This window comes from Anomaloglossus baeobatrachus, chromosome 1, assembly GCF_048569485.1.
Source record: "Anomaloglossus baeobatrachus isolate aAnoBae1 chromosome 1, aAnoBae1.hap1, whole genome shotgun sequence".
NCBI lineage: Eukaryota > Metazoa > Chordata > Amphibia > Anura > Aromobatidae > Anomaloglossus > Anomaloglossus baeobatrachus.
The window spans coordinates 845,400,864-845,428,031 of NC_134353.1; the positions used below are offsets into that span (position 1 = coordinate 845,400,864).

Below are 27,168 nucleotides of genomic sequence, written 5' to 3' on the forward strand. Positions count from 1 at the left end.
CCAACCCCATCCAGTACTTTAGTCAGGGACATCATCAATGTCTTGGAGCTATTAAAGGCCCATCTATATGTAATGATAATAGTTATTATTAAGAAGAGGTATACGTCACTCTGTTAGACTACTGGGTAGGGGCATATTCTCTTTTTTTCAGGGGTTGCAATTGTGTCCAAGCCCTGGGACCTAGGGGGGCCCAAAAGTTTGTTTGTCCTACAGTCAGGGCCAGAAATATTTGGACAGTGACACAAGTTTTGTTATTTTAGCTGTTTACAAAAACATGTTCAGAAATACAATTATATATATAATATGGGCTGAAAGTGCACACTCCCAGCTGCAATATGAGAGTTTTCACATCCAAATCGGAGAAAGGGTTTAGGAATCATAGCTCTGTAATGCATAGCCTCCTCTTTTTCAAGGGACCAAAAGTAATTGGACAAGGGACTCTAAGGGCTGCAATTAACTCTGAAGGCGTCTCCCTCGTTAACCTGTAATCAATGAAGTAGTTAAAAGGTCTGGGGTTGATTACAGGTGTGTGGTTTTGCATTTGGAAGCTGTTGCTGTGACCAGACAACATGCGGTCTAAGGAACTCTCAATTGAGGTGAAGCAGAACATCCTGAGGCTGAAAAAAAAGAAAAAATCCATCAGAGAGATAGCAGACATGCTTGGAGTAGCAAAATGAACAGTCGGCTACATTCTGAGAAAAAAGGAATTGACTGGTGAGCTTGGGAACTCAAAAAGGCCTGGGCGTCCATGGATGACAACAGTGGTGGATGATCGCCGCATACTTTCTTTGGTGAAGAAGAACCCGTTCACAACATCAACTGAAGTCCAGAACACTCTCAGTGAAGTAGGTGTATCTGTCTCTAAGTCAACAGTAAAGAGAAGACTCCATGAAAGTAAATACAAAGGGTTCACATCTAGATGAAAACCATTCATCAATTCCAAAAATAGACAGGCCAGAGTTAAATTTGCTGAAAAACACCTCATGAAGCCAGCTCAGTTCTGGAAAAGTATTCTATGGACAGATGAGACAAAGATCAACCTGTACCAGAATGATGGGAAGAAAAAAGGTTGGAGAAGAAAGGGAACGGCACATGATCCAAGGCACACCACATCCTCTGTAAAACATGGTGGAGGCAACGTGATGGCATGGGCATGCATGGCTTTCAATGGCACTGGGTCACTTGTGTTTATTGATGACATAACAGCAGACAAGAGTAGCCGGATGAATTCTGAAGTGTACCGGGATATACTTTCAGCCCAGATTCAGCCAAATGCCGCAAAGTTGATCGGACGGCGCTTCATAGTACAGATGGACAATGACCCCAAGTATACAGCCAAAGCTACCCAGGAGTTCATGAGTGCAAAAAAGTGGAACATTCTGCAATGGCCAAGTCAATCACCAGATCTTAACCCAATTGAGCATGCATTTCACTTGCTCAAATCCAGACTTAAGACGGAAAGACCCACAAACAAGCAAGACCTGAAGGCTGCGGCTGTAAAGGCCTGGCAAAGCATTAAGAAGTTGGAAACCCAGCGTTTGGTGATGTCCATGGGTTCCAGACTTAAGGCAGTGATTGCCTCCAAAAGATTTGCAACAAAATATTGAAAATAAAAATATTTTGTTTGGGTTTGGTTTATTTGTCCAATTACTTTTGACCTCCTAAAATGTGGAGTGTTTGTAAAGAAATGTGCACAATTCCTACAATTTCTATCAGATATTTTTGTTCAAACCTTCAAATTAAACGTTACAATCTGCACTTGAATTCTGTTGTAGAGGTTTCATTTCAAATCCAATGTGGTGGCATGCAGAGCCCAACTCGCGAAAATTGTGTCACTGTCCAAATATTTCTGGACCTAACTATATATTAAAAGACCATTATTATGAAACATGTGTGATAATTGTTGCACCCTTGGTGCTTTTGATTTTGGGCCCATGCGCTTCAAGTTATGCCACTGCTACTGGGTACTCGGATAGGACACCACCCCATTAATAAATCACAAAAACAGTGAATCTCCAAATATATGATGCAGAAAAGGGTAGTTTAATCAGAACCGCAATTCAAAATGAACGTAACATTTCTGTCAAACAACATGGCCTTCATCTCACGGATTGTTGAGAAAAACATAGGTCGGGCAGTGAACCAGAATGTAGCGAGAAGCAGAAATGGGATACAGCCCAGATGATGTACTCCGATTAAATCATACTTTCTGCATCATATACTGTATTTGGAGTTTCTGTGTGATAATAGTTATTAGACATTTCCTAGCAAATGTTTAAACTATTGTGTATTGAAATTATGCTTATTGTTAGCTCTGAAACGGATAAAAATAATTGCAAGTATGAGAAAATCGTTCCATGTAAATTGCCCTTTAAGGGCCTCTGTCAGCACAGGATGAATGTTCTAACCCAGTACAGGCGCTCAGTACATCACGGCAGAGCTAATTAATTAAATACACCTTCCCTCCTGCTTGTTTTCCATCTATCTCCGGACTACTCTAGCTTTATCAAACCAGAGCTGTCAAAAAAAAGGGGAGGAAGGCGATAGAGGTAAAACAAGCAGGTGTAAAAGTGCACTTAAATAACTGGCCCCGTCGTGATGCACCGAGCGCCTGTTCTTGGTTTGAACAGTCATCCATCCAGTGAGTCCCTTTAGGAGAACAAGCCATACAGCTCTATCTCATTGGTCTTAGCCAAAAAAAAAGTCGGTTAATCATGATCAGTCAGATAATGTTATAAAAGGTGAGGCTTTTATACTGGTTTCAACTGTATATGCCATAAATGTCTTGGGCACAATTAATTGCACTTTTTGTTACAATCTCTACAGGATTATGACACATTCTCAGTTTCAACAGAATGGGATTCAAGGAGATCTGTGTCATTTCAGCAAGAAAAAGGTAAAAGTTCAAAACTATCTTATTCATTTTTACAGCAGATGATGTTGGGAAAAATCTAATTATTGAGTAATTGACAGATTAAAGGGACTCTGTGACCCCAAAACACAATTTAATATGAGCACAAATTTGTATGGTGGATATATCCTCTATAAAATTTCTTAATTGCTTTATAAATATGTCCCTCCGTTGTGTTAAAAATACTCGTTATTCCCCTGTGTTGATTAGGGTGCTCTGTACACCCCTAGTGTGGCTGAGCGACTACCGTGCACCTTTCTGTCCCCTGAATTTGGAAACCCATCTGTTGATCGTGTAGCGTAGCACGAGGCAGTAGTCGAGGCCGAGGGATTGACTTCGGATGCCCTGGCGTGGCTACATGAAATACCTGGTCTTGGCTGGGTATGTGAACTTCTGCCGTGTATGCTGGGAACCCCTGCAGGCACCATATTGTCGCCAGTGATGGCTGGCCAGGACCGGATGATGACTCACACGCACAAGGAGATCAACTATTCACTTTAAACCACAACATTTTAATGGACGGGTTAATTGTCTTTCACAACTTTACACTCCAGAGAGTGGGCACATACAGTATCTTCCTGTACATTACATTTTCACTTTGCATTAACAGACATAGTTCAGTCTAATTGGGCCAGTGCATCCCACTGCAACCTAGTCCACCATTACAGTGCAGACCATGACCTCTTCCAGTCCTATGTCCAGTCTCCTCAAGGGTCCCATCATGACCAATGTAAAGCTTTTTACACATGGATGATCAGCGGAAAACTGTCGCAGGCAGAGGGGCTGCGCTCGCTACGCTCGGGTCCGCGGCTGCTGCTGCTGCTCGGTTGCTCGAGCGGTGGGCCGGACCCGGGGACTCGAGCAGCGTTCCTCACCCACGAGTGAAAAGGGGGTGGTTTGTTTTGGGAGATAGTTTGTGACGCCACCCACGGGTCGTGGTGATAAAGGGCACCACCGCTGCTGGTGACGGGGATCCCGGGAGCGATGGTAGGGAGCAGCTAGGATGTTGTCCCCTCCGTGGGTAGGGGTTGGTGATCCCGGGGCCCGGTGGCGGTACGGGGAGGCAGGATGGCCGGGGTGCATGGTTGCAGGGGCAGCGCGGCGCGGTGCCGGATGGCACTGTGGTACTCACTCAGGCACAAATTCACAGAGTCTCTGGTAAACCAAACGGCTGGATGGATGGGTCCCGCAGCCGGCTGCAGTGTCTTTGCTCTCCTCGGACAGGTTGATGGTGGCTGTCTTTCCCTGCACCTGTGTAGAATGTGTTGACTCCGATGGTTGCCCAACGGTAGTCCACTCCCCGGCATATAGGTGCCGAAGGAGCCCGATTTGCCTGCAGGTGCTGGCCCTTGGATCTCTAGCCTATGGCGGTGGCTGTGTATCCTCACGGTGTGGACTGTTGCCTTCTGTCGGGTCTTGGGTGTTAGGAAACCCCTTGGGTTCCGGTCACTCTCGGATTTGACCGTTGTCGTCGGCTCCAAGCCTAGTCGGGGTCCGATGGCCCTGCCTTTGTGCTTAGCTTCACTCCGCTCCCCGGTTCGGTACCGGCAGGCCACCGCCCGACCCCGGTCCTATGGTTCCGCAGAGGTCCACTAACTCCTGCAGACAGCCACCACCGTCTGCCGACCTTGCTGACAGTGCCTGGGCTCCTACCCAGACACTAGCAATTTCTTCACTCCTCAACTCCTCACTCCACTTCCACTGAACTCCAAAACTGCACTACCTGCTTTTTCCCGCCTTCAAGCCTGTGAACTCCTCGGTGGATGGGGCCAACCGCCTGGCTCCGCCCCACCTGGTGTGGACATCAGACCCTGCAGGGAGGCAACAAGGGTTTTGTTTGACTGGTGTTAACTATCCAGGGGAGGGGGTGTGTGTGTTGTTATGTCTGTCACTACCTGGCTAGTCCAGGGCGTCAAAAAACCACTCAGTTGGAAGACTACAGCACACGCCAGTTGAGGTTAACCCAGTACCTTGTCGGTTAAGGGACTTGTATGTTAGGGATTCCATCCTCTAGCACCTACAATCTGGATACAATCCATACGAAGATAGGTCTCTAGTTACAATGCTGTTCACATCCTGTGTCTTCGGTCACTTCTGAGGATCTCGCTGTCTTGCCTTCTATCTCCTTTGTTCCATTGCTACAAACCACCCACCGTATGAGACCTTCACAACCAACTGACTATACTTCTGTCTCATTCACTCACTAGGCCTTCACGTCAACTGAGGCAGGCCGCAGTCTTCCTGAATGACTGGGCTGTGGGCGGCGTTTCAAAGCTGTGTATAAAAAGAACGTCTGCTTATTTCAATAGCTAAGTCAGCCCCCTTCTCTGTTATAGGCAGAGCATAGACATGCAAAAGTGGGCCGGCTTAGTTATTGACCAACTGGTTCAATGCTTGCACAACACACAGCTATTTTCTCTTAGATCTTGTAACAGAGGATTGAACATAATATAGGAAAAGAAAAGCCATCTTACTATTTATTTTGATTTCTTAGGGTACGTGGCCATGATCAGGATCCTCTGCGTTCTGGTCTGGCGGGTCCTGACTTCCTGGGCAGCGTGTCTCCTCCACAGGAGACCGCAGCTGCTCAAGCTCACGATCCGGGCAGTTGTGGTATCTTTCTTCTTCTATTCTCTATGCAGACAACACTTGCGTCTCCGCAACTAACAATTGACATACTGCGGCTCAGGAAACCGCAAAGCAGGCCAGTTTTCATTGCGGGCTGTACACGCACAGTTGGTACGAGATTTCTAGAAATCTCATCAACTGTGCTTGTACTGTACAATGCAGTGTTTTAGACACAGCTGAAACATGCTTAATCCAAAACGCTGTGAACACTGATCATGGGCATGCAGCCTTATATAGCACAGTCATGTTCTACATTTACTGTCCCCATTCATAATCGAAATTTCTTACTAGTACGATATATCTTTGCAGTGTGGGAAGAAACCCACACAAACACGGGGAGAAGATACTCACTCCTTGCAGATGTTGTTCATGGTGGGATTTGAGCCCAGGACCCCAAAACTGCAAAGCAACAATGCTAATGTCACGCTGCTCTAGTGGAGAAACTGACACAAGGTGCAGTAAGCAGAATACTCACTAGAGGGCGCCAAAACAATAGAGAAGTCAGCAAGCCGAGTCATCTACCAGGGTGTCAATTGGAGACCAGAGGGCGATGCAAAACGTAGTCAGATACAAGCCGAAGGTCGGAACCAGGAAGTAACGCCTAAGTCAGGAGGGAAAAGCAGAGCTGAAGACAGATACAAACAAAGCAAGGTCACAAGCCGGGAGGTCAGAGAAACAAAAAGAGACAGGGCTGGGAGGTCAGGAGAGGCTAGGTGAACAAACGGTCATGGAGATACAAGGCAGGAGAGACATGGGACGGGACCAGGAAGTCAAGGGGGATCAGAGGCAGACAGGCAGAACGGGAAGTGCACAAGTCAGGACAGTAGCTGGATGATGGGATGCATCAGGGAACACTGGAGCCAAGCTCACGTGCTGCAGAGCAGAACTATTACTGGCAATGTTCCAGAGCAGTAGCGCCAGAATATAGTGGCCTGTCCTCCGGAACAAGGCAGAAAGAGATTAACCCCTCCCATGACTAGAAACCCTGGAATGGTAAAAAAGCAAAGACTCAGCAGCGGCTGAGGCCGGCATGAATTATGACAGCTAATCACTGAGCCACCATGCTGCCAACTTAGCATGATATAAGGGATTTTTCCTTACTACTCTTCACTAAGTATAATCTTTATCTTTACAGATTGTGGCTGCTGCTTTAGAAGAAGATGTTTCTGCATTACTGGTCTTGTACTCCTCACCCTAGGAGCGATCTCAGCATTTATCACATTAGGAGTTATCTACGGAATACCAAAAAATCAAGGTAAAATTATATACTTCTCATACATCGAAATCCCAAAAATCAAACAAAATTAATATTACATTATCATTTAAAAAGTGCAACTCTGAGCTGCAACTGATGGTATTATAGCACGTAATATAATCTGACGTACAGAGAAAACACAGGGTCCTATAGCAAAATTTATAAGGTCCATTGCACGTGTTGACTCCTTTAATATGCCCCTATTTGAGGTCAGAAGTATTTAATGATTGTTTATTATTGTTCCTGACAGAGGAGGATATATCATTGGTGCAAACACACAGGGGTCCAAAGGGTAAAGGGGCTCATTTCTACCTCTAAAACAGATGGAATTGTGCATTATAATGAACTATTGCACTGCATAGGGCACATATATTGTTCTTACACAGGGACCTCTTTTGTGTATGTCCACCAATGACTGCTGCTATTTCTAAAGGGTGCTTTACACGCTGCGACATCGCTAACGATATATCATCGGGGTCACGTTGTTAGTGATGCACATCCGGCGCCGTTAGTGACATCGCCAGCGTGTGACACCAAGGAGCAACGATGAATGATCGCAAAAGCCTCAAAAATCGTTGATCGTTGACACGTCGCTCCTTTAAATAATATCGTTGCTGCTGCGGGTACGAAATTGTTCGTCGTTCCAGCGACATCACACATTGCTATGTGTGACACTGCAGGAACGACGAACATCTCCTTACCTGCGTCCACCGGCAATGCGGAAGGAAGGAGGTGGTCGGCATGTTCCGCTCATCTCCGCCCCTCCTCTGCTATTGGGCGGCCGCTTAGTGACGCCGCAGTGACGTCGCTATGACGCCGAACGCACCTCCCCCTTGAAGGAGGGATTGTTCGGCGGTCACAGCAACGTCGCTGAAAAGGTATGTGCGTGTGACGCTGCCGTAGCGATAATGTTCGCTACGGCAGCGATCACCAAATGTCTAACGAACGACGGGGGCAGGTGCTATCACGCACGACATCGCTAGCTATCGCTAGCGATGTCGCATCGTGTAAAGAACCCTTAGAGTTTACTTTATGCATATTTGTGCAGCGCAGTTCAACTTCTTTGATGAGATGAAGAATTACAGTGAATCTGTCAGCAGGTTTTTGTTACCTCATCTGAGAGCAGCATGATGTAGGCAAAATGATCATGATTCTAATGATGTATCACTTAGAATACTAGGTGCAGACGTTCTGACACAATCAAAACTTTTAGATTTAGCCATGCAGCAGAGCTGAGAGAGCTGTCCCCTCCCACACCAGGCTCTCTATAGAGATTGTACATTGACAGTGAGTTGAAAATGTGCGAGTTATATTGTAGTCCAGCAATGATAATTACTAGGTGATAAAGCCTTTAGTATAAGTAAACAACAGCACACAGCCTAATAAGAGACAATTAAACTTTTTTTTAACCCTTACAGCATTCTGTCCTCTGATTGCATAGCAAAAACCTGCTGACAGATTCTCTTTAAGTGGTTTTCTAGGGGTGAGAAGATTGCCAATATGCATAATACATGTTGGAACTGAAAGTCTGTTAACCCCTTAATGACCGTGGGCGGTAAAATTATGTCCTAGCGGTCATAATGTTGATGTCCCCCGGCAGCTGGGAGATATCCGCGCACATCTCAGCTGATTTCCACAGCTGACATGTGTGCCTGTCAGGCACAAGTAGAATCGTTATCTGCCCGTGCCTTTTAATCCCTTAAATGGTGCTGTCAATAAGTGACAGCGCCATTATAACCGCGGTCGTGCTGAAAATTTACTTACAGACCGATACCGGAAGTCACATGACGTGATCACGTGACTTCCGGTGGTTGTCATGGTAGCACAGGGTCATGTGATGACTCCTGTGCTCACATGACTAAGATCCTGTAAACAAACAGCCAAGAACTGGCGGTTACAAGAGATGATCATTTCTCCCAGTCTGAGCGTTGGTGCTCTGATCGGGAGAAATGAAGGAGCGATCAGACTGCTGTTCGTTATAATCCCCTAGGGCACCTAGTAAAATAAAAAAAAACTTTAAAAAAAGTTTTAAAAAATAAAAAAATAAAAAAACCCTAAAAGTTCAAAACTAAAAAATAAAAAATATACACACATTTAGTATTGCCGCGATCATAAACGCTCAATCTATCAAAATATAAAATCAATTAATCTATTTGGTAAACGGCGTAGCGTCTAAAAAATTCCAAACTGCAAAATTACGTTTCTTTGGTCGTCACATATATTGCACAAAATGCAATCACAGGCGATCAAAACGTAGCATCTGTGCAAAAATGGTACGGTTAAAAATGTCAGCTCGAGACGCAAAAAATAAGCTGTCACTGAGCTATAGATCCCGAAAAATGAGAACGCACAGGACGTGGAAAATGGCGCAAAATGTACGCCACTTTTTTTGGACAAACTTCTGATATTTTTTAACCCCCTAAATAAAAGTAAATGTATTCATGTTTGGTGTCTACGAACTCGCACCGATCTGAGGCACAATGACACATTAATTTTACCATATAGTGAACACTGTGAATAAAATATCTCAAAAACCATAGTGTAATTGCACTTTTTTTTTGCAATTTTTCCGCATTTACAATTTTTTTGCCATTTTCCAGTATACTATATGGTAAAACTCTTGGTTTCATTAAAAGTACAGCTCATTCCGCAAAAAACGAGCCCTCACATGACCATATTGACTGAAAAATAAAAAAGTTACGTCTCTCGGAAGAATGGCGAAAAAAAAAGGAAAGTGCAAAATCGGCCGGTTGTGAAGGGGTTAAAGGAAATCTGTTATGGTTACTGGATCTATAGTGATGTGGCTGGATACAGATTCCGGAGTTAGCTGAACTCCTGATCTCACAGCCCTCACACGCTGCGACAGATGCAGGTTAACAGCAGTCACAGCCTGCTGCCGATCACGTGTTACCGTGTGCGGGCTGTGTGTCAGGAGTACAGCTGAGTTCAGATCAGCTGACTCCAGTATCGGCCGATTACTTGTTCTGTGTCTCGCTGCATCCATTGCAGTGTGTGTGGGCTGTGGAATTCAGCTGCGTTTGTCCGGCACTGGAGTCAGCTGATCTGAACTCCTGACCTTATAGCCAACCGAACAAGTAATCGGATCAGCTGACTCTATTGTCGGCCGATTACTTGTTCTGTGTCCCGCTGCATCCATCACAGTGCGCAGGCTGGAGTTCAAATCAGCTGACTCCAGTGTCGGCCGAACTCAGCTCAATTCTACAGCCCGCACACGCTGCGATGGATGCAGGGGTGACACAGAACAAGTAATCGGCCAGCACTGGAGTCAGCTGATCTGGTTTCTTGTTCTTCTGGCTGAGTGGTCAGGAGTAGGGATGAGTGAGCAGTATAATGCTCAGGTGCTCAATGGGCAAAGCCCATGTCGATTTTTTTATTTTTTTTTTAAATTCAATAAAAAAAAACAACAAACACATAATCCTAGGGTTAGGGGGAAAAAAATGCGTGGCCTCCAGCTGCATTTTCTATTGCTAAGGGTAACCCAAGCTGCTAATGGCTGCTAACCGGCCAGGTACAACTAGGCAGATGGGGATTGGCATCCTTAGCACAGGGAGGCCAAAGCTTTCTGCCCCCCCCCCCCCGCTGCGAATTGCAGTCTGCAGCCACCCCCAGAAAATGGTGCTTTCATAGAAGCGCCATCTTCTGGCACTGTATCCATCTCTCCAGCGGCCCTTGTGCCGGTGGCATGCTGGGTAATAAGGGGTTAATACAAGATTTGTTTTACCAGATGGTATAAAGCCCAAGATTCTTAATGTCAGGCCAAATTTGACCCGGCCATTAAGAATCTCCAATAAAGGGTTAAAAAAAAAGACATCATACAGAGAAAAAATACTTTATTAGAAATAAATACACAGACACTTTATTAGAAATAAATACACAGACACACTCAGGGACTCCATCTTTATTACTCCTTCTCACCGCTCCACGATCCTGGTCTTTTGCCTTCTTTCTTCTGTCTTCTTCAACTGATGCAGCTCTACTATATCAGAAAGCACGGGGAAGGAACTACTTTCTGGGCATGCTCAGTACAGACAACAGGATCCTGCCTATCAGAATGCGGTGTCTTCCGGTATAGCAGGATCCGGTGCTCATTGAACTTCATTGCAGGTACCACTGCAATATTACGGATCTAGTGAAATGAAGTATTTTGTCCGAGGTCAAAAACGCTACAAGTAGCGTTTTTGAAAAAAGATAAAATACCGCGAAACATCGAATCCAGTGTGTGCCGTCCACAACCGAAGTGACCGCATCTTGCCGCAATTCCATTGTAAATGCATTGAAATGACAACGCATTTGTAAAGGATCTGGCTTTGCGGCAAAAAATCCATTCTTGACGCAGTTAAAAAAACGCTGATGTGAAACCAGCCTAAGCCAAAACCACGCAGGTAAGCTGTGTTCATCGTTCCCGTGGTGTCACACGGAGCAATGTGTGATGCCACGGAAACGATGAACAACCTGCACCCATGAAAATAAACGAGATTATGAAAGTTAACGACGGGTACACGACTCACGATTTGTGAGCGATACTGCTTCGCTCAGAGATGTCACACGAGAAGACGTCGTGCGCTATGCTGGATGTGCGTCACGAAAACCGTGACCCCAACGACATATCGCACAATCTATCATCTCGTGTAAAGCCCGCATTAGAGTAAAAAGTTTTACAATCCTTTAAGATATCACACATTATTCTTCAACTGTGGAAAAATTGTATTGGGGATAATAGTGTACATTTGTGGAAAAAATGTGTGTTTTTTTGTAAAAAGTCTCAAATGATGAATTAGGTGAAAATATCTTGGCTTGGCTAACCGTGCCCACAATGGTGAATGAAGGAAGAAAAATGGCACAGAGTTTAAAGAAGGTGCAAACCAGATAATGAGATAAACAAAAAAAAGAGAAAACACTCCAGAAGGCGCATATTTATAGTTGTCTTCTCATCCAGCAGATTCCATCAGACGGGAGTGTAGGACATCCTCCAACCACACTGGATTTCTGTGTGATGACAGCACCACGTGCATCATAGCCTCATCGGTGTGTGACGGGAAGGTGGACTGCAAAAATGGAGAGGATGAGTCTACAAAATACTGCGGTCAGTGTTTCAGATTTAGAAAATGTTAGGCAATAGGCAGTAGATATACCGTGCCTACAAAGGGAAAGAAAAGCTCTTTTGAAGCACAAGTCACAGGTTTCGTGGTGCTTCATATTATTCTCCAACCCTAAAAATCTGGATTATTGCGGCTGGATGAAGATCATTCATCTCACAGATCATTCACTCAGTACTGTTATATCTGTCATGTGCAACATATCAAATCTATATGGTTGTGTCACACATTATGAGACACAGGATTGAGTTGGCCATAGAAATAAATGGAAAAGGAGGGTTTTTTTAACCCATTAACTGCTCTGCCCATCCCTCATACTCATCTCAGTAGAGACGAGCTATTCATGCTGCCTTGGTCCAGTGCTCATTCTGGTTCTTTGTGGCAGCCGCTCTTCACATTGGTTACAAAACCGTGAAGTCATAACGTTGTATGTAGAGTTGAGCGAGTACCTAACTATTCGTACTCCCTATATTCATAACGAGTACTGTCTAATACTCACGTATTCGTTCTGAATAGCATGTGCAATGCAAGTCAATGGGGAATACTTGCAAGAATAGTGCGACATTCGGGTTACTCGTTACATTGAGAGTTTTCCCTATTGACTTGCATTGCACACGCTATTTGGAATGAATACGTGAGTATTAGACAGCACTTGTTATGAGTATAGCGAGTACGAATAGTTAGGTTTTCGCTCAACTCTAGTTGTATGGCCTAGGAAGCACCAAAAACACCCAGGATACTGGGTACAGAAGTGAAGAAAACCTGCCTCTTAGAAGCACGATTCATGATTATCTTTCCGTATAAATAGGCTGCTGATAACTCAATGTATTCTCATTCATTGAGGGAAAATGGTCTTTATGTAGCGAAAAAATAATTCTCAGCAGCTCATCGTCCTTTCTAAAGAGATCCTGTGCTGCTGAGAACAACGACAGCTTATGTCCACAGAGCAGTCAATCACCAAGTGTGCATCGTTTCCTGCGATCTGCCGGAGTAAACAGGCCGCTAAACAACCGCTGATCGATACGGGTTTACTGATCCAGTCACACCGTGCGCTGGTCAATCCATACACTGACCCTTAAGGCCTGCTTTACACGCAACGACATCGCTAAAGCGGCCGGATGTGCGTCACAAATTCCGTGACCTCAACGAGATCGCTTGAGCGATGTCGCAGCGTGTAACGCCACCTTTAGACTCCATCGATATATTGCTTTCAGGTTTGCCAGCAAGAATAGTGCCTGCAGTCCATGGCCCAACTGAGACCAGGGCAGTGTTTAGTGTTCTCCTGCCTCATGAATAACAGTCATTACTTCTTAGTGCACCTGAATCTGTAACTTTTGGGGTCTGATTTTTTTTTTCTTATTTTAATCCATTTAGGAAATTTACCCAATAGTCTTCCGGAAGGTTTGGTATTCCATTGTGCTAATAAGATATCCTGGACGTACAGTGACAAGCTTTGTGACAACAATAATGACTGTGGAGACTGCTCAGATGAAACAGGTATCACTCAATGCCCAAATATTCCAAAATGTAAGGAGCAAGTGTCTGGGGTCAGTATTTATTTCCAAGTACAAGAATAGAAAACATTTCCAAGGCATTGTACGTCTAATAGAAGCAGTTGCCCGGCCATATGTGTCTCACCATCCAGCATGTGTCACACAGAGAATTAAATAATAAAATCAAACTGGATGTTACGAGTCCTCTCATTAAGGATAAATTCACGCATTTGTCATCTACACAAAAAAGGGCCAGTTTTCATCCAGCTCTGATCCATGTGTCCATGTTTACCATCAGAGTGTTACAGCTTTTGTCATTTAAAAAAAAAAAAAAAAGAAAAGAAAAACCACAAACAAAACTGATGGCAGTTTCCCCGGCATCTTTCATACATATAATCAGACGTCTCCCCCCCCCCCGTCCCTCCAGACCATTGCTCAGTAATGAGTTGTCAACAGAGTACGAAACTGTGACTTTCCCTCTTAAAATCTAAACTGTGCATCATAAAAGTATTAAAAAAAAAAAACTTCCCTCCCAGCGAACATTAATGTGTCACATAACCACTGCAGCCAATCCATTGCCCCGATTGGCTGCAGCTTTCACTTTCGTTGGTGCACACTTCCACTCTGAATACGGAAAGGCTGCAGCCGATCAGAGGTTGCTGCTATAACGCGATATGTCAAAAGACGGTTGAAAGACATAGATCAGCATCGGAGACGTGAAACCAGATTCAGGAGGCAAGTATGTTTTTCTAGTTTTTGATTCACAATTAAGCTGCTAAGTAGGGGCTGCCCAATAGTGCACAACCCTTAAACATTTGTGGAGAAACAACATGCTATATAAGCAATCCATAAAAACTACCGTATATTCTTATACTTTTTTTTAAGGGAATTAGCAGGTTTCTGCTGTGTAATCTGAGAGCAGCATGATGTAGTACTCTTTACTATGCTGTATTGACACAGCAATGTACTACACACTGTGATTCATGGACCGGCTGGGAGGTGGGGGGAGCAGGGGTTGTGTCTTCTGACCAGAACTCAAGAAGACTTATAGGCAAATATCTGGCTTTCAAGGTGGTGAGACCTGAGGACTGTCCATTCATCATTGTCTGGCACATGGAAGTGTGAATCCGACATTAAGGCTGAGACCACACAAGCGTATGGCATCGGATGCGATATGCTAATGGACCTTGGCTCCTGCTGTGCTGCGAGTGTAAGCAGTGTCATGCCACTGTAATTGAATCACAGATGCGGAGGAGAGGGAGGGATTTATCGCACCATCTCCTCCATTGCCAGTTGATGCAATTATCACAGTGTACTCCTGTGTCATCCGAGTGCAGTGCGATATTTCGCTTGCACCCATAGACTTGTATGGGTGCGAGTGAATACGGATCGGATTCCACCCACAGCATGCTGTGGCTGTTTTCTCGGTCCGATTAGGGCTGAGAAAATAATTGCAGATGTGAATGGCCCCATAGAGTAACATGGGGCTGAGTGGAATGTGATTATTTTTATCGCATTCCATTCAGGCAGTTTTACTCTGTGTCCTAGGCCTAAGGGCAGGCAGTGGCACTAAAATACTGCAGATCCTGTCCGCCTAAAAGTGAAGCCCAAATTCAATAAAACCCCGATAGAAATGTTCATAATGAAAAACACGTAGTTCATGTTAGATTCTAACTATTCATATTATCTTCCAGCTACTCGCTGCCCTCCATGTCCAGGCTGGAGATGTAACACAGTCTTCTTTACGGATTGTGACTGTATCCCAAAAACCCGCTGTAATGATCATATTCAGGACTGCATAGACTGGAGCGATGAAGCATACTGCTGAACTTTGTAGTACTGATCCATTATACAATGGAAGGAAAGGACCCTACAAATGAGAACAGTATCACCAACAAACACTGGATGAAATGTTACACTACTCGCCAAAGCCATCAAATATTTATAAGGACGTCCAAACTGTTAAAAATGTAAAATATCCTATGATGTAATTTATTTAGGTTATTTTAGGAATGGTTAGTGTTTTAGGATTTCTCTGTAACCAGATTGAAAGGGATTTAGCCAATAGTTCTTTTAGACTGGAGCTACATGGCGACTCCTCTCGATAGGCCCAAAGATCACAATCAGTGTTCCCCAAACCCCAGTCCTCCCCCAACAGGTCATGTTTTCAGGATTTCCTAAGCATTGAACAGGTGATGGAATCATAAAGGCATTACGTGTGCAATACTAAAGGAAACCCTAAAAATATGACATGTTGGGGGCCGTGAGGACTGGAGTTTGGGAAACACTGCTCTATTTCATGAAGTAGTGACATTGAATGAGTCGCATTGCAACATGTAAGTTCAATAAAAATTATTTTGTTTCTTTGCACTCCAGGATGGGACCAAACCAAATCCTCTGACGTCACCTTACAATGTAGCAGCAACATAGCGCCATCTTTGGCCAAGTCGTGCGTGTCGCAGTCAAAGTCAACTTTTAACCCCAACCTGACTCAGATACGGCAGATATGGAAGAGACTTTGAAATAAATGACACTTCCCTACAGGAACATAGTCATTGTCTACAGGACGGTATTACAACAATTAGCATTTAACATGCAGAAGAGGTTATAAATGTTAAAACCATCAGGTGACACTGCCGATTAGAGGTGGGCAGTCAAGTATTATATGAAACGTCATGTGTCCTGTTCATTAGTTGTGGTTTCGGTCCTGTAGCCCTCACGAGTACTGACCTGCAGCTGTGAGCAGACACCTCAAGACTCCTCAGAAACGGCAGTCGTAGACTGTAGGAGTTGATCTACCCAGCTTACTGTCCAAGTGATGATTTACGCCTATCGTCATGAAAATACTGACCAATCTGCAGGCACCATGTTATAGAGCAGGGGGAGCAGAGAATATTAATATATACAGTGGAACCTTAGTTAACGAGAACAATCCGTTCTGGGAGTGTGCTTGTTAACCAAGTTACTCGTTCCACAACTTGTTAAATGTCCCATTCTGGTTCCCTATTGTGCCATTCCACACACACACAAACACACACATTATGCTCACCTTACCTTCCATCGCCAGCCTCCTGGAACTTGTAGTTCTCCAGTACAGGATGTGTATCGGGTAACCATTGTGACAAGGGAGGAACTTCCGCTGCCAGCATGCTAACGTCAAAGGCAGGAGCCGCTTGCCTCTGATTGGTCAGTGCGCTGCCTTTGAGTTGCAGCTGACAGCGGAAGTTTCTCCCTCGTCACGATGGTTGCCGATACACATCCTGTAGTGGCGAACTACAAGAACCATGAGGCCGGCAATGGAACAGAAGGTACACATATTATTCTCACCTTACCTTCCATCCCATCACCAGCCTCATAGTTCTTGTAGTTCGCTGGTACATGATGTGTATCGGGTAACCATCGTGACGAGGGAGGAACTTCTGCTGCCAGAGCAAGTTCCTCCCTCGTCACGATGGTTACCCGATACACATCATGTACCAGCGAACTACAAGAACTATGAGGCCGGTGATGGAATGGAAGGTGAGCATAATATGTGCGTGCGTGTTTCTGTGGACTGCAAGTGCAGGTTAGAGCGCGGTGGATGTACAGAACCGGAAGTGTGTGCGGTGAGTATTTTGCTCGTACAGCAGAGCTTGCTCGTAAACTGGAGTTACAAGTTTACAGTAAGCTTTGCTCATTAAGCGAAATTCTTGCTAACTGGGTTACTCGTTAAGCGAGGTTCCACTGTATGTGGACCCGTAGAAGTGTCGTGTACAAACGCGAAACGACGGTCGTTCGATATGCCTTGTGTGCCCCCCTCCCCTTGTGCCGCCACATGTAACATCGACGAGATAACAAAAGGTTTTTGACACAGCTATTTTGGTGAGTGCCTTTCGCTCTATTTATTACACAATTAATATATAATTTTGTGTATAAGGCTATGTGCGCACGTTGCGTAAATTCATGCTTTGCAGCGCAGCGTAACTGCATGCGTCCTGCGGCCCCTGCACAGTCTATGGAGATTGTGCAGGGGCCGTGCGCACGTGGCGTCTCAGAGCACAGCGCTTCGGCTACTGCCGAAGCGCTGCGCAAAAAGAAGTGACATGTCACTTCTTTCCTGCGCTTTGCCGGCAGCTCCTGCTCTGTCTATGGCAGGAGCTGCAGGCAGAGCGCATGGAATCGGCGCTCACTACGGACATTTCTGCAGCGATCTAAAGCGCACATGTGCTCTTCAGATCGCTGCAGAAATTTCTGCAGGGCTAGTACGCAACGTGCGCACATAGCCTAAGATTCAGTATAACCTGTGTTGCAATCATTAACCCTCTGCCCTTTCTGGTATTTTCTTTGCAGTGGGCGGTCCTATCAGTGACTGACCGCTTTCTTTGTAAAAGTGCTCATTCTGAGAACGTTGTCAATCACCGAAAATCCCCGAAAGAGCCGAGGTTTAAATGATTACAACAAAGGTTCTACTGAATCATTACTCACAAAAATGTATATCAAACTACTCTGCTCCCCTTGCTCTATAATATCCTGAGCGCAGATTGGACTGTATCATGGTGACAAGTTCCCTTTAAGTACAAGATAAACTTAAAATTTAAGCAAGTGCTTTATGTCTCATCTCTGGTTTTGTGCCACTTTAGTTTAATACTCACCTCCTCCTCCCTAGAAACTATACACAGCTCGGAGAGGTAATTGTGTAGTTCTATGACTATTTCCATCAGATAAGTTCTGCACCTGGTAATACAGTAACTGGGAAATCCTACTTGACACAAGACAAAGCTAATGAAGTTTTTTTGTAGATCATCTTTATTTCCGGGTGTGTCCAGTTGAACTAGGCCGCACACAGGTTCTGCAATAAAGCGGGTACTGAAGCCGAGCTGCTACATATTGAATGGCATTAAGGAATTCATGTTTAATCTCATCAAGTAAAAACAAAAAAACAAATAGATAAGTCACAATATAAAATAGCAGCTCTTTTCAGCGTTAAGTTCCTCAGTGGTTTTCAGCTTAGAAGGACTCATTCTTTGAGGCTTCGTCAAAGTTTTCAACCAAGTCTGTAGAAAAATATAGGTAATTAGAGAAAATTTATTTGAGACATATGTTAATCTTACATCTAGACACAGTCCTGAGATCTTGGATTAAAGGTTATTGTTATTAAAAAAAAAAAAAAAAATACATAAAAAATAAAGAATGAAATAGGAACTGCAAAAAAAAAAAAAAAAAAGATTTTTTTTTTGTATTATTCTTCTTACCCTAATTTGCATGAACATACAAAAAATTGTTTCAGAGTCCTTTCCTAGCAGTCAAAACAATAGGTTTTGAAGTGGGAGCTTCATGAACATTTCCTTTGGGGAGCTTTCGGATTAGTTTTTTGTTCCTGACGCCTTTTTTGTACCCTTTTGATTGGACAAAGCCTTACTTAGTGCAAGACCCCAGACGGCAGAGCTCTCCTGTCCACAATGGCCGCTGATGGAGGAGCAGTGAGTGGACCGGTCCGTTAGCTGCTGATGTGGACATGGGAGCTGTACCGTCTGTGGAAGGAGAATACTCTTCAGCCAGATCTTTAACCCTTCACGACCATGGATGGAAAGATTCGTCCTTGTGCCCTGGGCTTTAACGACCAAGGACGGATCTTTCCGTTATGGCGGAATCGCGGCACCGGAGCCTCCGGTGACTGCAATATGTTAACATAAACCGCAGATTCGGGGAGGAGGGGACCTGTTCCTGACCTTAGGAGGGGTGGTGCCTCCTCCCCGGACCTACGGAGGCTGTGATTGGCTGACGAACGCCGCTCAACCAATCACAGCCACTGTAATGTTCCAGCCATTTAAAATGACTGAAACATTGAAATCCAGCCCTGGCCAGTGCAGCTGTAGCACTGGCCATTGGCTGGAGCTGGGTGACCTCACTGGATCACCCTCCCCCAGCTCCAGTAGCGCTGATTGGAGAGATCGGCCTTGTGACCGATTTCTCCAATCACAGTGGACCTGTTGCCGGTGACCGCCCCCATCAGCTTCACTTGTCGTCCCTGCAGCACGCCAGCACACTGAGCACAGTGAGTGTACACAGTGCAATGGCAGGGCGACAAGCTCCGGTCCCATGCTGTTATGAGACCGGAGCATGGGACCTGGAAGTTGCCACGCTGCCATTGCACTGTATGAAACCGGCGAAAAGCCTCCCGATTCGCTGCCGCCGCTGCCCTCCGCGATCTGCCACCTGTCTCCCCGATCTCCTGCCCGCACCCTCACCCTCACCCCCACACCTCCCGATCCGCTGCTGCCACCGCCGCCACCGCCCTCCATCTGCCACAGTGCCACCGCTCCCCCCAATCTGCTGCCCGGCCCCTCACCCCTCATGATCGTTGCCCGGCCCCTCACCTCCGTGATGTGCTGCACGATCCCTGTCCTCCTCCATCTGTCATAGTGCCACCGCTCCCTCCGATCTGCTGCCCGGCCCCTACCCTCCGTGATGTGCTGCACGATCCCTGTCCTCCTCCATCTGTCATAGTGCCACCGCTCCCTCCAATCTGCTGCCCGGCCCCTCCCCCTCGTGATCGGTGCCCGCCCCCTCCCCTACGTGATGTGCTGCTCGCCCCCTCCCCTACGTGATGTGCTGCTCGCCCCCTCCCCTACGTGATGTGCTGCTCGCCCCCTCCCCTACGTGATGTGCTGCACGCCCCCTCCCCTACGTGATGTGCTGCACGCTCCCCCCACATCTCACCCCCGTGGTCAGCTACACGCCCCCTCCCCTGTCACCACCGTGATGTGTGCTCCCTCCCGTCACCGCCGTGTTGTGTGCTCCCTCCCCTGTCACCGCCGTGATGTGTGCTCCCTCCCCTGTCACCGCCGTGATGTGTGCTCCCTCCCCTGTCACCGCCGTGATGTGTGCTCCCTCCCCTGTCACCGCCGTGATGTGTGCTCCCTCCCCTGTCACCGCCGTGATGTGTGCTCCCTCCCCTGTCACCGCCGTGATGTGTGCTCCCTCCCCTGTCACCGCCGTGATGTGTGCTCCCTCCCCTGTCACCGCCGTGATGTGTGCTCCCTCCCCTGTCACCGCCGTGATGTGTGCTCCCTCCCCTGTCACCGCCGTGATGTGTGCTCCCTCCCCTGTCACCGCCGTGATGTGTGCTCCCTCCCGTCACCGCCGTGATGTGTGCTCCCTCCCCTGTCACCGCCGTGATGTGTGCTCCCTCCCCTGTCACCGCCGTGATGTGTGCTCCCTCCCCTGTCACCCCCGTGATCTGTGCTCCCTCCCCTGTCACCCCCGTGATCTGTGCTCCCTCACCTGTCACCCCCGTGATCTGTGCTCCCTCACCTGTCACCCCCGTGATCTGTGCTCCCTCACCTGTCACCCCCGTGATCTGCTGTCCGCTCTCCCTCCACCTCTCACCCCTGTGATCTGCGCTCTGCTCACCTATCTCCCCCGTGATCTGCGCTGTGCTCCCTCTCCCACCTCTCACCCTCCCAGATCTGCTGCCTCCTTCATCTCCTGTGATCCTGCTGCCTAGATCCATCCTGTAGGGTAACTATCCCCAATCTCACCTCCCACTCCCCTTCCATCCACCCTTCCCCCCCATCCTCTGCCGCTCCTGCATCCACTGCGCCCTCTCCCATCCGCCCCCACCCTATCCCAGCCGCCGTCTCACATTCACAGATGCTCCCTGTATATGCCGCTGCCCCCCCATCTGCCGCCGCCCAATCTGCCACTGTTCTGATCCATCCTGTAAGTATTGTTCGTGGCTCTTTTCTAACTATCCCCAATCGCATCTCCCACTCCACCCCTCCTCCCCCACCTGCCTGCCGCCAAGTGCTGATCAGCTACGTGATTGGCTGATCAGGTACGTAATTGTTGCTCTAGTTTGCTTTTTTTGTGAACCCCAAATAAAAAAAACAAAACAAAACATGTACAATTAGGTACCTGATCAGCAATCGTCCTGCAGTCGTACTCGACTTTGGACAGGACTTCTTTTTTCCATCCCACCTAGTCTCCCCCCCACCCTTTTTTGCAGAACATTTGTGCGTGCGCCCTATTTTTTTTTCTATGCCATGGGGGTTTAGTTTCCAAAATGGGGTCACATGTGGGGGAGCTCCACTGTTTTGGCACCTCAGGGAGTCTCCAAACAACATGGAATACGCTAATTATCCCAGACAATTTTGCGTTTGAAAAGTCAAATGACGCTCCTTGCATTCTGAGCCCTGCTGTGTACCCAAACATTTGATTTCCACCACATATGAGGTGTCTGTGTACTCAGGAGAAATTGCACAATACATTTTATGGTGCAATTGTTCCTGATACCCTTGTGAAAAAAAAAGCTACCTGGTTGAAGTAACAATTTTGTGGTAAAAAATTTTTTTTTTATTTTCACAGCTCAACTCTATTACCTTTTGTGAAGCCCCCAGAGGTTCAAAGTGCTCAATAAACATCTAGATAAATGCCATGAGGTGTCTAGTTTCCAAAATGGGGTCACATATGGGGGAGCTCCACTGTTTCGGCACCTCAAGGGCTCTCCAAACACAACATGGTGCGGCTAACGATTCTAGCAAATTTTCTGTTCAAAAAGTCAAATGGCGCTCCTTCCCTTCCGAGTCCTGCCGTGCGCCCAAACAGTGTTTTTTCGCCACATATGAGGGTATCTGCGTGCTCAGAAGAAATTGCCCAACAAATTTTGGGGGTTCATTTAATCCTACTACCCTTGTGAATATGCAATATTTGAGGCTAAATTAACATTTTTGTTGTAAAATGTTCATTTTTTTCCTTCCACATTGCTTTAGTTACTGTGAAGCACCTAAAGGGTTAATAACCTTCTTGAATGTGGTTTTGAGTAGCCTGAGGGGTGCCGTTTTTGGAATGGTGTCACTTTTGGGTGTTCTGTGTCATGTAGACCTCTCAAAATCACTTCAAATGTGATGTGGTCCCTAAAAAAATGTGGCTTTGTAAATTTTGTTGTAAAAATGAGAAATTGCTCATAAACTTTGAACCCCTCTAACTTCCTTAAATTTTTTTTTTTCCCCCCAAATTGTTCTGATGTAAAGTAGACATGTGGGAAATGTTATTTATTAATTATTTTGTGTCATATGTCTCGTTGGTTTTAGAGCATAAAAATTAAAAGTTTGAAAATTACAAAATTTTCAAAATTTACGCGAAATTTCCGTTTTTTTCACAAAGAAACGCAAAAAATATCGGCCTAAATTTACCACTAAAATGAAGCCCAATATGACACGAGAAAACAATCTCAGAATCACCGGGATCCGTTGAAGCGTTCCAGAGTTATAACCTCATAAAGTGACACTGGTGAAAATTGCAAAAAATGGCCTGGTCTTTAGGGTCAAAATAAGCTTGGGGTTGAAGGGGTTAAGTGTAGGTTCCCACGTGCCATCTCCATAGTAGTGAAAATCATTATGGATGTCATTGGAGAAAAGGTGCATAAAGTGACATTGTGGATTTAAAATTTACAGATTTTCTGTTGGGCTTTTGAATGAGGTTTGCCCACCCTTCTGCAGAGGCACGTTTACTCCCGTTAGAGACTGGAGCAGCAGTGTGCCCGCTCCACTGATTCTCTCTGGGCCCCCGGAGCGCTGTGCTCAGCTTTCTCCAGAAGTCCCATAGAGGATGTCTGATAAAAAGGAAGAACCTACAACTCTAGGATGAGGTGGCTGCTACATTCAAGTGGAAAACGAATAGAAAAGAGGATGCATTTGCATTGGCCATGAAAAGGACAACCCCACACAGGAACCTCCCCTATTGTTAAAGGGAGTCTGTGTCAACCCCAAAATGCTAATTAAACAACTATACAAGTATGTATGGGACTTGTCACCCCTTAAAAAAACAAAAAAAAAAAAAAAAACAAAACAAACACCTGTAGTACACATTTCAGTGGTTATTTGGAAAACAATTATTTCATATGTAAACAAGGGGTGCATTGGTGCAACTATGGCCACTGCACTGTTGCACCCTTCAATTTGCATACGGACCACTTTGTGATATATTGATTGACAGCACTCATACAAGCACTGCCTAAACTCAGTCATCAGCACAGACACGGAAGGAGCCCAGCTATGCACAGTGTCAGTGTGAGCTTCATCACTGGCTCCTGTCTGCAGTACAGTACCAAGTGGTGGCTTCAGAAAGGAGCCAGTAAGGCTGCTTTCACACTACGTTTTTTTTAACATCCGTCATGAACATTTTTTTTAATGCAAAAACGGATCTAGTGCAAATGTGTTTTCATTTCAATGCATTTGCAATGGACTCGCGTTAACATGCGTTCACCTGCGTTTGCGTGCGTTATAGTGAGGATCCAGTGAGTTGCAGTTTTTTAACATTTTTCAAAAACGCTACTTGTAACGTTTTTGAGCTGCGTCCAAATACTGCAAATTGCTAGATCCTGACTATACTGCACGCAAACGCATGTGAACGCTGGCGTGCTGATAGACAGGATCCTGCTTGCTCTACTAAGCATGCCCAGAAACCAGCCTCGGGTGATCAGTCCCTCCCTCCCTCTCTCTCTCCCCCGCCTAAGAGCTGCGGACACTCGTAACCAAGATGAATATCGGGTAACCAAGCAAAGCGCTTCTCTTAGTTACCCGATGTTTACCTTGGTTAACAGCGTCCGCAGCTGTCAGATGTCGGCTCCCAGTCTATCACGTTCAGTTCCACTGACTCCCGATCACATGACTCCAATGCCCGCCCATAAACTTAAAGTGACAGGATCCTGCAAAATAACACATGCGCTTGAATGCGTTTTTTGCTGTAAAACCAGGATCCGCTTTTACAGCAAAAAAACGTTCATGACGCATGTTAAAAAAAAACGTAGTGTGAAAGCAGCCTAATGAGAGCGCACACAGACACTGCAGGATCCCAGCTGCATGCATCCTACAATCAGTGAGTGCCCTTATCGCTGGCTCCCGACTGCAGCCACCACTTGGTACTGTACTGTAGACAGGAGGCAATGATGAGGGTGCACACTGAGAAGGCCTAGGCCCGAGCAACGAGTGCGGAGCTGTGAGAAAGTTTAGGCAGTGCTTGCTTCAATGCTGTCAATCAAGATATGACAAAGTGCTCAGTATGGAAATGGAGAGGGTGCGATGGTGCACTGAGACCTTTGCCACGCCAAAGTTAAACTGATGTTCTTTTATTTGGAGAATATGTTTTTTCCCTGAAAACACTAAAATCTATGCCACAGGTATGATTCTCTATAGGTGACAAGAACCCCATATAGCTATATAAGTGTCTCAATTAGCATTTTGTGGGTGACAGACTTCCTTTAACACAAACGTGTGCAAGATACACACCAGGTATATCAACAATCCCAAAACTTCTAAATATGATCAATGCTCTGCACAAGGTTCAACAGGTCAGAAAACACATTCAATAACTGTGGAAATCCAACCAGTCACAAATTACAGGGGGTCTCCTATCACAGTTTCTCTCATTACTATTCATTCATCAAAAGGACAACAATATCAGGAAACAAGTGAAGGATGAAAATTACTATAACATTGGTATAATGCAGCAGACAAAACAGACGTTCAGTCCGCAGTGCCACGCAGGAGTCCTGTGTCCCGCCAGCTGGTCGTACGGCATGTAATGGAGCGGCCTTCACTTGTTTTCTGTCCAATTTGTATAAAGAAGCAAAGAACAGTGAAGTCCTGATGAGACCAAAGGAAGAGAAAATGTGTGGGAAATCAGACAAAATCCTACCTGGAACGTCATCATCTTCGTCCTCCCCAGTAGCTAGTGGTGCCTTCCCATCTACAGCTAAAACAAAGTCAATCAAAAGTTAGTATCAAACAATAATACAATGAAATGCATGTATTCCTTCACTACACGGCCATATTAATTATACACATACACCATAAACTGCATGAAAATCAACTAAATAAAGCCTTCAAATCCACCATAACTAAAAAAAAAAAAAAAAAAAAAGTCAACCTAAAAAGGAACCGGTCATATTTATTGAGCCCAAACTACGACCCTGGTTGTGTGAATACGGCCAGGTATGTCTTTCTTGGACACATTAGCATTTCAGAAAAGGCAGTTTGAAAGGCCGACAAGTTCTACAGGGAGAGATCCAACTATTCCAGCACCACCACCTTCTGCCTGCACCGGCTTCTGGTTACTGACAGATCCTCTCCCTAGTACAGATACTGGAGAGACCTGTCAATCACCTAGAGCGGCAGGAGGCGAGGTCAGGAGCCGTACCAGACCAGCAAGGTCTGTCTTCATTTTGCCACTTAGCCTTTCAAAGGGCAGAGCAAAGTACTGTAATATGCAGGCACGGGAAAAGGTCACAGATCGCCCGCACTTGTGCACTACAATACTTTGATCTTCCCTCAGCAGGGCAGAGAGAAGTGCACATGTGCAGGAGCGTAATGGAGGACACTGTGTGGATGACGCAAGACATGTCTTCCACACGGAGCAGGGAAGGAGGACAATGATCGCAAGAAGGTAGGAGGTGCCGAACCGAGACAGTGACACCCAACGCACCGGACCATCCCACAGGGGAGTTTAATAAAGGTGTGTTTTACATTCTACAGAGCGGCCTGGGCTCTTATACAGTATTCTAGAATGTGGTATATAAGAGCCCAGTGGTGGTGGCTGCAGCTTATAAGGGAAGATCCTGGTGACAAAGAATATAGTTTCCAACAAGACATACCTGGCCGTATTCACGGAGCCAGGCTCTGGTACATGCCGCCTGCATTTAATGACAGATTCCCTGTAATTCACTATGGGGAATATATATATTTCTACTATAGTATGTAGAGAGGAATTGCATAAAATGAGTAGAGTTCAAGACATTGGTAATGTTTTAGGGAAATGTTACTTTAACCCCTCACGACATTGGACGTACCGGTACAACCAAGGACGTGTGTCCCTTTAGGCTACTTGCACACTGAGTATTTGGTGCAGAAATTTTCTGCAATGAATCTACACCTTCTGGCAAAAAAAAAAAAAAAGTGTATGTTTTTGTGTCAGGCGTTTTTCTTAAAGTCATTGGCTAGAAGGGCTAAAACATGCAGAAAAAAAATGCACCAACAATTGACATGCTACAAATTATTTTTGCAAAGAAAAAATAAGCAACGCGAGCACAACACATCAGATTTCTCACTGACTTTGCTGGTATAAGGATAGGCATGCAGATTTGTGACAAATCTGCACCAAAAACGCACTGTGCGCACACAGACTTAATGATCTTTCCCTGCACATGTCGGCTGATTTGATCAGCCAACATGTGCAGCTAACAAGCGTGGGTGGATAGGAAATCCACTCGATCCTGTTAACTAGTTAAATTTAACTTTAGATTTAATGTGCTCCGACAGGCAGTACGCCATTCTCTGACACTATTGGTGGCCCCTTGATGTGATCGCAGGGCGCAGATGGGTTTTCAAAACAGCCAGGGGTGAGCTGACCTTATTGTCTTGGCATTCACAGGAGATCAGCATTTCTGGTATTCAAAGAGGTGCTGAAGCATCGCTCTGAACTGCAGAAGCGATAGGGGCATTGAAGCTGGCACAGTCCTAAGGGGACTAGTTAAAGCAATAATTAAAAAAAAAAATTTTGTTACTTACCGTAAATTCTTTTTCTTATAGTTCCGTATTGGGAGACCTAGACCATGGGTGTTTAGCTTCTGCCTCCGGAGGACACACAAAGTACTACACTTAAAAATGTAGCTCCTCCCTCTGAGCTTATACACCCCCTGGTAGCCAGTCCTAGCCAGTTTAGTGCAAAAGCTGAAGGAGAATAGCCACCCACAAGTAGAACCGAGTAAGAACCGGAACCGGAGACTCT

At 45.7% G+C, this 27,168-nt stretch overlaps 2 protein-coding genes across 2 annotated transcripts in view; one reads left to right on the forward strand and one right to left on the reverse strand.

Moving 5' to 3' along the window:
* The window catches only part of LOC142301101 (low-density lipoprotein receptor class A domain-containing protein 1-like), a 29,196-nt gene extending 12,723 nt beyond the window's left edge, over positions 1 to 16,473 (forward strand). Inside the window, exons 3-7 of the mRNA XM_075342124.1 lie at positions 2,827 to 2,896; positions 6,675 to 6,794; positions 11,755 to 11,898; positions 13,286 to 13,408; positions 15,099 to 16,473. Of these exons, the coding sequence (XP_075198239.1) occupies positions 2,827 to 2,896; positions 6,675 to 6,794; positions 11,755 to 11,898; positions 13,286 to 13,408; positions 15,099 to 15,232 (591 nt within the window). The 3' untranslated portion in view covers positions 15,233 to 16,473. The remainder of the gene's footprint in view (positions 1 to 2,826; positions 2,897 to 6,674; positions 6,795 to 11,754; positions 11,899 to 13,285; positions 13,409 to 15,098) is intronic.
* A 1,692-nt stretch (positions 16,474 to 18,165) lies between these two features.
* BTF3 (basic transcription factor 3) overlaps positions 18,166 to 27,168 on the reverse strand; it is a 61,638-nt gene continuing 52,635 nt past the window's right edge. Inside the window, exons 5-6 of the mRNA XM_075342134.1 lie at positions 25,081 to 25,137; positions 18,166 to 18,437 (exon numbers count right to left, since the gene is read on the reverse strand). Of these exons, the coding sequence (XP_075198249.1) occupies positions 18,391 to 18,437; positions 25,081 to 25,137 (104 nt within the window). The 3' untranslated portion in view covers positions 18,166 to 18,390. The remainder of the gene's footprint in view (positions 18,438 to 25,080; positions 25,138 to 27,168) is intronic.